Below are 11607 nucleotides of genomic sequence, written 5' to 3'. Positions count from 1 at the left end.
CTAGCAGTCTTTTCATTGCACTATGCTATAGATAGGAGCAGGATTTGGTTTGATATAAAGGATATTAGCCAATGGAAGTCCCATCCTTCAACCACATACAGAATTAAGCATAACCTTGTGGAGGCTAAAAAAGAGTGCTTTCAGGCATGCAAAATGAATGGAAGGCCCTACTTCAGCATCAGAGCAGGTTCAAGAATTATAGTTCTGGAATGCAGAAAAAAAACATATGATTGATCACAAGATTCAATGGATTGGGGATGTAGACTCTAAATGATCACGCTATTGCAAATATTAATAATATGGAAATAGGTTTTGAGCAATGATACATGTATAACCCAGTGGAATTGCTCATCAGCTCTAGGAATGGGGGAGAGAAGAGGAAAGGGAGAGAACATGAAACATGTAACCATGGAAAAATATTCTAAATTAATTAAATTTTAAAAAAAGAATTATAGTTCTGAACTCTTCACAATGTACTTTTAGGCTTGTTACTGAAGTAGAACTGAGACTCCCAGGGGGAACCATTTGGTCCTCTTGCTTACTTGGCTGTATTTGATTGAGGAGGAAAGGTAGGGAGCAAGAGCTGGCCTACTGTCCTCTCCTGGACAGACTGACACCTTAAGCACATGGCTTGGCTCTGCTTTGCTTTGGATGTTTTGGGTCTATTCTTTCCTGTCATTGGTGAAAGAATAGCAGAGATAAAAGGGACTGGGTTGTGACCCTGCAAGTTTAGAAAGTTTGGAAAAGTGAGTCACATGAGGTCAATGATAGGAGTCTATGCTGGAGTTCTCAGACAGTTGAACCTAGTAAATAGCAAAACCCAGAGCCACCTTTCATAAAAAGTCTACCAGTGAATCAACACTGAGAAGCTAGATTTTTAGTTTTTGTGTAAAGATGGATGCTTTTTACTATTTTGAGGTTGAACCCTTTCTCCCCAAGGACCACAGTAGTATAAGGGAGAGTATATTCCTGTGTGTTGGGGAAAAGTATTTAAATTTGTTCTTGCAATATTTTCTCAGTAAAAAGAAACCCTTCGGAAAAACTAATTGATGTTAATTGGTTTGATGATATCAGGTTGCTAATCACTGGTAACTGATGTTTGGGAAACCATATTGGAATGGGGGCTTGAGCTAAGAGCAGTGAACAGAAACTCAGTTCCTCAGGGGGCACTCCTAAAACCCTAAAGGAGAAATATAACTTTTCTAATTTCCTTATTTCAGTTCCTACTCTGTGGTTCTGTCTATTATATACCTATGTGGAATAAGGGTAAGCTTGCTTCCAGGATGAAAAGCCCTGAGGTCTTAATACATAGGCACAAAGAATTAACCCTTACTGAATTCAAGCTGGTGAGGAATTTTTAGGAAATAAAAATGCATGATGAATATGGTTATAAAATTAAGAGATGACAAGATCTTTCTATAACCAAATCTAGACCAGAAGATATAGTGGTGGAAATCCCCTTTTAGTAGAAGTACCATGAATGGATTAAGGAAATAGAGCATTTTATTCAGGACTTCTCTCCTATTATAGTGCTATGAACAACTGACTTCAGAATTCAGCCCAGAATCATAATTGACATAACATCGAAATTCATTTGCCAAATTTCGAGTGTGTTTTGGAATAAATCTGCACATCTTCACCCCAAGAAGTTCTGCTGCCTCCTTCTCCATGATAGCACCTGACAAAATGAGAATAATATCAATCAGAATCAATTAAAAGGCATTTCCTCAGTGCATACAAACCAGATATGTGTCAAACACTGTTCTAAATAGGCCTACAAAAAAAAAAAAAAAGATACAGTCTTTGTCTTGCACAGTTGAAGCTTATACTCAAGAGAAAGAATGGCTTGGAGTCGGATTGGCCAGGCTCTTGGTTGGGACAACTCAACTACTTACTAGTCTTCACAGTTAACAAGTGGTTTTATTTCTCAAAAATAAACATCTACTTACCACAGAGAAAAAAATTTTCTAGTATTAAACCTTTATGTACTTACAAAAAAATATACTAATAACAAGTGCCCCTTTGTATAGCCTCCATTGGTATTAAACACTAGGTGGCATACTACTCACCCCTAATTCTAACAGGCTAAAACTATTCTTTTTTCAGTAGCAAATAATTCATATTTTTTGTAATCAGTTTTGGTGATTAGAGTAACTAAAAATGTATTATAATGGATAGTAAGGAAGTGGTGGTGTTTTTTTTTGTGTTTTTTTTTTAGAAAGCAGCACAAGGGTACTATTTTTCACAGGGGAATGGAGAGAGGAAAAAAATGAATTAATATTGACAAAACTTTGAAGAATAATTCTACCTTCACACAAAAAATAATCCCTAAACATGTTTTCATCTAGCTCTCTTTACCCAGATTTGCTTCAAGTGAAGACAGGCTTTCACTTTGGGCTCTATTTTGTCAGGTGGAGTGTTGCCTGCCACTCTGGGATAGGGAGGGAAGCATCAGAGGCACCCACCTCTGATGCACTTGGTACCTCTTCAATACACTTCGAACATTTTACATTGCACAGTGGTTATTTCTATTTATGTATTTATCTGCTTATAAGCACCTTGAAGAGAGGGATTTATTTCACTCTTCCTTGTTTACAATGCCTTGCACAGAGGAGACCCTCAATAAATGTGTTGACTGAATAACTGCCAAAGTAATTAATTGATAGTTTGAAAAACTCAAAAGGAGTCATTAAAAACTCAAAAAGAAAAAATATAGTTAGGTTGTTTTAAATGAGAAAAGAAAAAATTCTGAAAGATAGTTATAGAACACTAAGCTTAAGTTTGTTTTAGTATTTTCAGGAATATTCATCAGTTAATTTGCAATCACTAAAAGCACAAAAGGAATAGGGAGCAAATACCATACCCTTATTAGGTCAATTTGGTTTCAAATTAAGAATGACAAAGGGAGAAAATGATAAGACTTAAGAAAAACATTTGATTTTATATTACGTAACTAAAAAAAGAATCAACATAGGTTTATTTTTTCAAAACACCATTAACTTAGAGGTGTATGAATTTTATCACACAGAAAACTTGCCTTTGCAACAGAAGCATATATATGTACATGAAATTCATCATTTTATGACTGGCATATGAGGGCAATGAAACTAAGCCTTGGAGGTATTAGATATTACGTAAAGACTAAAGTATTGGGCTAAAAATATTATTCCAGAAAGAACAGAATAGGAACCAGGGAGTATGGGAAAATAGGAAGTGGTGGTGGCCTAGGAACACTACAATACAAGGAGAATCAATAGAAAACACATTATGTGTGAAGATTAAAAGCCACTTATTATGTTCAGACTTTTAAGATATAACATAACACAAATATTATGAAAATGTGTGTACTTTTTTATAGCACTTCAAGCTTTGTAAAACCCTTTAAAATTAATTCAGTTAACTCTTATAGTCTAATAAAAATATTTATTATCATCAGTTTTAATAGGATGCTTATGAGAAATCACAAAATATTTTGAAAAAACTGAAATACCCAGAGACATACAGTACCTGTGCAGAGCAAAATCTTTCCTTGTGTTAGGTACTTGATCGTTTCTGCTGTTTTTCTGAGACATTCTTCAGAAAGGTAAGGTGGATCAGCAATAACAATGTCAAAACTATGTGGAATAAGCTTTTTGGGCAAATTTAAAGGATTGTTGTAATCATAGTAGATAAACTCCTCTCCATAGACTGCAAATCTTTTGTCATATTCCAAGATACATATGGAAAAGTCTTCCCCATTCAACTCTCTCAATTTCTGGTAAACACTTGGGGCACTGACACATGCTATCCTAGAAGTGAAGAACGAACAAGTTCAGGAAGGACTTCTCAAAGTTAAACAAGGATATCAAACATCTGTTAAGAACATCGGCTTGGACTTCCACTGAGCTTTACTGAACTTTTTTTTTTCTCTTCAGGAGAAGCCCTCACTCTAGTCTTCGAATTTAGAGAAAGCTTCCATTTGATTATGTAACTGACAAAAGACAATAAAACCACCTGCAGCTAGAGATTAAAAAATAGTATCTGTAACACTGTACTATCTCAGAGAGAGAAGACGGCATGAAAAAATCTGTAACATAATTTTGCGATTTGAAAGTACATATAAAGTGGTTAATAATAGGCAATAACTTAAAATGTCAGGAACACATTATGAAAAAAGCCTGCTGTAAAGGGCGCAAAGGCTAAAATGTCCCTGTTGTTTACCTGTCAGTCCTTAATATTTAAGTATACAAAACCAAATAGCTCTGACCTCATCCTAAAAATCTTCATGATTAAAAACATAGAATGATAATTCCAGGTTTCCAACAAGAAAACCCAACAACTTCTGGTTTATGAGTCAATGTGCACAAGTGACTTGGAACCTTTGATTTCCTCTAGTTATAAACTTTTTAAAAATCTGCTCTCTAGGAAACAGAGCCACTCCTACCTGTACCCTTGCTCGCCAACACATTGTATTCTATAAGTCTGTTTTATAAGGTGATTGTTTGGAAGTTGAAGTGTATCTTTCATAAAACTGTTATAGACATGGTTAAATTCTCAGACTCATTCACAAAACCCACTTTAACCTAATGTACCCAAAGTATAGAACCTAATCACTATGTCACTTTTGGGAGAAGGGGGGAAATTCTGAGGAATAACAAAAACGCAGGATAAACTGGGCATAGGACAGCTGTGATTTTATAGGACACGCACACACACACACATGCACACACTCACTGGGATTCTCAAACAACTTTGTAAAATAGGTGCTTTATTATTTACATTTTACAGATGAGGAAACTGAGGCTCACATAAGATAAGAGCTGTGGCCTTCTATATGTATCATAGGATCATAGATTTCAAACTGAAGTGACCTTAGAGGTCATTAAGTCCAACTCCCTCGTTTTAAGGATGAGGAAAAGAAGCCACAGAGATGCTAAGTGACTGGCCCAGTGTTTCACAGCTAATTAAGTATCTGAAATGAGAGCTGATCCCATGCCTTTTGGACTCTAAGTTTCATGCCCTCTCCCCTACCTCAAGAGACCTTTTGCTTGAATGCTAATCCATTAGAACATTCTTTGGTTCTCTCTGTGTGATCACTTTTTAAACTTGAAGACTTTAAACTGCTTCCTGTTTCCCATGTTTTTCACTTGGTATCTCCCTCTCTCTCTCTCTCTGACGTGTGAACCATGCACCCCAAACCTTCTGAATGGGTCACAAATTCCAAACTTCTCTACACTGTAATTTCTTATATAAGCACATAACCTTGTTTAGGTTTTCCAAGGGTTTTAATGCTATTAACTACAGTAACAGGGTTAACCTAACAAAAAGATAAAGTTACAAAAGTTTTAAGTCTTAAAAACTCACAGGCGTGAAGGCACTTAGCATTGGTTTTCAGGGAACACACAAAAGGAGTTAAATCTTGGTCTTTCTTAGCTCCCTTAATATCCACTGACCTCACTCTTTTTATTTCTTCTCTCTGGAGTCAGCCTGACCTCAATCCTGTCCTGGTTGGCTGTTGTCCCAAACTCTTAGGCTTCTAGCCTGAGGTATATTCAGGACAAGGCTGTTAGAACTGTCAGCCTCTTTTAAAATCTGCTACCTAGTCTTACAAGATGAGAGCAGGACCTTTGACCGATTGTGCCCAGGAATTTCTAACCTTCCTGGTTTTATAGAGGCTTTCTTCATTCTACTCTGAAAGTTTCAAAGGCTCTGAACCTTTGTCTGTTAAACAATGAAATTGAATTTAATAATCTCTAAAATCCATTCTAGTGTTATAATCCCATGATCCAGTCCTGCAAAAATTTCTCTCATAGGCTTTGGCCTTTCTTGCATGAATTCTCCATAAGTTTTCCTTCACCCTCAGAGGCTTTGATCCCATTTCAAGTCCCATCTTGCATTTAACACTTTTATCTCTGTCTTCTTCATTCTGCCTGTAGCAAATTCACCTGTCAGTCATTATGGCTCCTTTCTGCTCTGTCTTTTGGCTGTATTTTCACTGTGCGTTCCAGCAAAGTGACTGAGCCTAGTTGCCTTCTAGAAGTCACATGGCCTAAATGATGGATCCTTTCATCCTCGAAGAACCTGACTCCCCCACAGCTGTTCCATATAAGCATCAGAGTGACCCTCTGGTTTCAAAGTGTACCTGCCTATCCTCCCTGGACCTTCCATTAAGTTTCTTGAATTTTTTTTGCAAGGCTGAAATAACAGAGGGGTACTGAACTCAAAAAACGTTTACATTTTTCTGGACAGAGTTAACAACTTCACTTATTTTCTCTGGTTCTTTTACTGATTGGATTTCAAGTGCCAGCCTCCTTAGAGGAGGAGGAGGAAGAGGGTTTAGTATACTATAGTTAAGTTTACAACAAACATAACTTTCATCAACAAAAAAGGGAAATTCTAGGGGCGGCTGGTAGCACAGTGGAGAGAGTGCCAAGCCTGAGGTCAGGAGGTCTTGAGTTCAAATGTGGCTCAGATACTTCCTAGCTATGTGGCTCTGGGCAAGTCACTTAACTCCAATTGCCTAGCTCTTGCGGCTCTTCTGTCTTAGAAATGATGCTAAAACAGAAGGTAATAGTTTAGGGGAAAAAAACCTGAACTCGGGTCTTCCTAACTTCATATCCAACTTTCTGTCCATTTTACTACCTAGTTTTCCTATAAGAAATATTCACTGGAAGGGTATTTGTATATGAGACATATACAGGTATCTCAAAAGTTTCAGTGTACTTTTAAGTTTTAATAGCTTATTTGGCTATAATAGCTATTAACCATGATAGCTAATTAACAATAACCATTTAATTGCCAAATAAACTATCAAAGCTTAAAACTGCACAAAGACTTTTGGGACAACCTATATAAATCAGGCCTATAAAAATTGGGAACTGCCTCTAGTTTGCTTTTCTTGCCAATTAAAACAGGATCAGAATGGCATATGTTCATACTTGACTATTTAAACAAAATTATTTGTGTCTGTGGCCTACTCTGTGCAAAATCCATAAAATTAATAATGAAATATTTATTCATTTCTTTATCCCTTTACTTCTAAACCCCAGTCTGGCTTTCCTTAAAGTTAGGAATGAAATAAGTACATGAAAAGGGCCCAGGGCTTCAAGCCCATTTCTTGGTGGTTGGAGGATAAGCCATCTTTATTATAATTTTGGTCTTTTTAAAGGGAAAATTGAGTAGTCTAGTTTGGTCCAGGGCACTCAAGGATCTGCCTCAGTGCTAGTACAAACCATGGTATACGTCTCCTATTCTACATGTGGACATAAATAACCATTTTATGCATTATAGATATGGGATAAACAGATTTTTAAAAATGAAAACAAAGATAAAGCTACTTCATTAAACTCTACTAGATGCTGTGGGGGAACAATAGATATTGCTCCATTTTTCCATTTTTCAATATCTGGTTCAGAATTAACTTTTTAAACCACAATCAAAAAGGTTTTTTATCAAAGTTTGACTGGGTATTGAAGGCTATTCTTTTTGATTTGTATCATAACACAAAAAGCCACTACACTTGGTCTTACTAATTCCTTTTTCTTTTTGAAACCCTTCTCTTCCATCTTAGAATCAATGCTAAGTATCATTTCCAAGGCAAAAGAATGGTAAGGGCTGGGCAGTAGGTAATTGGGTTTAAGCGACTTAAGTCTAAGGAATAGCTGCCATCCAGTAACCTGAAAGAGGCTGATAGGGCTGACGCTTGCCATTCTCTGCATTTGTGAGGTGAGCCTGCCGTTCCTCTTTGTGTTGAGCTAAAGCTACATACAATGGCTTAGTGGCAACAATCCTGCCATTCATTTCTGTGACTGACAAACCCAAACTCTTTGCTGCAGCCACCTTCCATCATCACCTTTGCACTAGTAATTGTACCAAATGGTGAGAATTCTTTTTGAAGACGCTCATCATCAATACCGTCATCAAGATTTTTCACATACAAGTTCACAGCCTGGTATCTGGTGATGCTATCCTGATTCATTTGTTCAAATTTGCGCTTAAGTTCCACCTGTCATTCTACTTTTTTCTGAGCTCAGCCAACATAAATTTATTTTCCATTCAGTTAAGACTTAAGTGTCACACAGCTAGCAAGTATCTGAGGCCCAATTTAAGTCAGGACCTCCTGTCTTCAGGCTTGGCGCTGAGCCATCTAGCTGCCCTTTTTCTTGTTATTTGCACCCAATATATTTTTCTTTTTCTTTTTTTTGAACCCAGTATCTTGAAAAAAAAAAAACCAACCCAATACAACCAATCCATCCAATAGTTCCTATAAATTATTATGACTTAGCTATGAAACCACTATTTTAGTTTTTAAAATACAACAAATAAATCTTAAGTAAACATTTTTAACTCCCTCTAAAGTCTAGCTATAGAAGAAAAAAGAGACTAAGACAAAGCATTTTTCACTAAGAAAAAGGACTATTGACAATAGATTTGAGAGATGGTGAGAAAAGTTTAAAAGTTACCTTCCACCTTTACCGGCAGCCATAATAGCTTCAGAAGCTAATCGTAATGCTGTTTCTTCACTGTACCAAAACTGACTCAATTGCTGCAGAAGGGAGATGGGTAGAAATCACTGTTGTTGCTTATACATTACACTTTCTGCCATCTAACAACTTCCTCTTACAAATGTATAAAAATCAAAGCAAGGGACATATTTTTGGAAAACAATAATCCATCCTAGTAAATGGATACTAAACATTGACTCCATCAAGCTATATATTCCAGGCATTAAAGTTAAATAAAAGAGTCTTTTAGACTAGCTTTCCATAAGTGTTTCTCTTCAAAGTTTCACAACATAGACTAGCTCTTTAGGTCCTCAAATAACTCAGCTGGACCACAAGGTGGTGGTATCAAAAAACATCATAAATGCAGTTACCAACACATCAACACTTTTTTTTAAAACTAGTCAGTGAAACATGCACAAACCTACACCGCCCCTCAAAACCCTCCACATTTTCCTCATCAAATAGTTTCTTTGTTGGTAGATGAAGAAATACACATTTGTATCCAAATACATTAATGTGCTTACATTTATGTATTACAGATAGTAAATTAATGAGCACCTATGGTACAGCTGTGTGTGTCTGGACACACATTTTCCTTCCCTACAACTGGGATAAAGAAAATTGTAAGCTGGCCTGCAGGGCACGTACACATTTGGAACTAGTGAAGTTTGCTCGGAATGGTGTGTAATAATTAATATTTGTGACTGAGATTTCTAATATATGATGAATTAGGACAAATGATGAGTTTTACCAGCTCCAGGCTGAATCAGAAGTAATAGAGTTACTCAAATCTATTATTAAGAGGTAGGAAGGGCAGAGAAACTAAGAGGAGATAAGGTTTTAGGAACTCTATCTACACAGGCAGTGTTGCTGGCCTTCCTGTACCCTTCAATGCCTAGCACAGTACTGAGGAAATAGAGGGAACTGGGGAGATTAGGACAGTAAGTAACTGTGAGAATTGATTTAGTACTTAATAGATATCACTTGAATTGAATCTCCAGTCAGAAATTCATAGGTTCAGAGATTATTTAGCCCAAGAACTGACTGTGAAGGCCATCTAATCCAGACCCTATAATATACAGATGAGGAAATAAGTCAGAGATAGCCTCAGATTCTAGGTGCAGAAGCCTTTTGTATGCAAAGAGCCTTTACCACAAGATTATGGGGAATATTCATGCCAGATATTGGGCATCTTTAGATTAGTCTAATTTGGCAGAGTAGCTAATCAATTCTTAACTTGCCTTAATGATCATTTCATTCTTTATAAGGTAAAGTAGTATCATGTAGACATGGAAAAATATTTAAAAATAAAAATTGAAACAAATATATATATATATATATATGGTAAAACAGTGAACAAGGGGGAATTCTATTCTAGCTATGATTCTCACCAACAAGGAAAAAAAACTGACTGCTGGGGAAGACATGTTGGAAATTCTGGAGGGAAGTGACTACTCTTTCTTAGAAAGTTTATGATAGAAAAGGAAAGGAAATCTGGTCATACTGACATATACCCAAGATCTGGGGAGAACAGATTTTTTAAAGGGCTTAGAGAAAGAATAGGCAAAATTCCATGGGTGAAAATTCTACCATTTCTATAGCTAAAGAGGGATGAAAAGTATTTGAAATAAAATTCAGAACATATATAAGAAAATAATTTTGATAAGGAAGAAAAAACAGAGTTATCTGAAGAATACTGTGCATGCTCAGGGAACCCACTGACCAACATGAGATTTTTTTCCTCCCTTTTGAAAAAGTAAATGTTTACTGATTATCTTTTTTCCCCTTACATTTCTGCCTACAGCCCTTCTCCTTCCCCCTCTTAGAGAGCCATCTTATGACTTTTTTTTTTCAAAAAAAGGAAAAATTCAGGAAAACTGAATAATACATTGAAAAACTATGACAAAATATACAGTGTGAATCCCTCTCTTCTACATGTGAAAAGGAATGGGGAGAGGTGTCTTCTTATATCTCTTTTTTGGGGCCAATTTTATTCTTTGTAATTTTACAATATTCAGTTTCAGTTTTTTCATAGAGATAAGTTCTTTCTGTTTACATCATTGTAGTCATCGTGCATTGTTGCTGTTGATTTTTAAACCCTTCCATCTTAGAATCAATACTGTGTACTGGTACAAGGCAGAAGAATGGTAAGGGCTAGGCAATGGGGCCTAAGTGACTTGCCCACGAGCACACAGTTAGGAAATAATGAAGGTCATATCTGAACTCAGGACCTCCCATTTCTAGGCCTGGCTCTCAATCCAATGTGCCATCTAGTTAACTGCTCCCCATCATATAAACTGTTTTTCTTAACTCTGCTTACTTTAATCTTCATCAGTTATATAAGTCTTTCCATGCTTCTCTGATTTTATTATATTTATCATTTCTTAATGTCCATTATATCAATTATTTTAATTTATTTATCCATCATCTAATTGATATTTTGTTCCTTGCTACTAGAAAATAAATGCTCTTATAAATATGTCACCTACATGAGGCCTTTAAATATTTTTTATCCACATCCTCTTTGGGCTTAGTAGTAGTATAGCTAGGCCACTTTCTTTGCAGTTTCAAATTTCTTACCAGAACAGTTGATTTGTAGCTCAACCAACAATGCACCAGTGAGCCTATCTTTCCACAAACCCTTCAATAATGCCATCTTTAACATAAGAATAAAAATAAAGAACTGACTTGTGATTTCACCAATATAAGGAACTTCTAGGTAAGGTAGTTTCCTCTACCAATGTAGGTTAATACTTCTCTGAACTTACAGGTTTAGAGTTGCCTAGAGAGGAGGTGTCAAGTAAATCAAGCAGGGAACCAGATTAAAATGTAATTGGTAAATGTTTAACAAATAAAAATACAACAAAATAAAATAAAGACATGTTAATTTGTAGTTAAGTGACTTGCCCAGGGTCACATGGTCAGTACATCTCAGAAGTGAGACTTGAAAAACAGTGCTCCTGTTTCAAGTCCAGTTCTCTATTCACCACACCATGCTGCCTCTCCATCTTTATCATAAGAATTTTCTCTCTCTCTCTCTCTCTCTCTCTCTCTCTCTCTCTCTCTCTCTCTCTCTGTCTCTCTCTCTCACACACACACACACACACACACACACTCTCTCTCT

The 11607-nt window shown here is 36.3% G+C and overlaps 1 protein-coding gene across 2 annotated transcripts in view; it reads right to left on the bottom strand.

The window, feature by feature from the left end:
* Nucleotides 1-1489: 1489 nt before the first annotated feature.
* Nucleotides 1490-11607, bottom strand: part of EEF1AKMT1 (EEF1A lysine methyltransferase 1) — a 27291-nt gene continuing 17173 nt past the window's right edge. For both annotated transcript variants that reach the window (XM_044666133.1, XM_044666134.1), the window contains exons 3-5: nucleotides 8442-8524; nucleotides 3508-3788; nucleotides 1490-1678 (exon numbers count right to left, since the gene is read on the bottom strand). In XM_044666133.1, the coding sequence (XP_044522068.1) occupies nucleotides 1533-1678; nucleotides 3508-3788; nucleotides 8442-8524 (510 nt within the window). In that variant the 3' untranslated portion in view covers nucleotides 1490-1532. The remainder of the gene's footprint in view (nucleotides 1679-3507; nucleotides 3789-8441; nucleotides 8525-11607) is intronic.

This window comes from Gracilinanus agilis, chromosome 3, assembly GCF_016433145.1.
Source record: "Gracilinanus agilis isolate LMUSP501 chromosome 3, AgileGrace, whole genome shotgun sequence".
Taxonomy (NCBI): domain Eukaryota; kingdom Metazoa; phylum Chordata; class Mammalia; order Didelphimorphia; family Didelphidae; genus Gracilinanus; species Gracilinanus agilis.
This window is presented reverse-complemented; position numbering and strand designations above follow the sequence as displayed.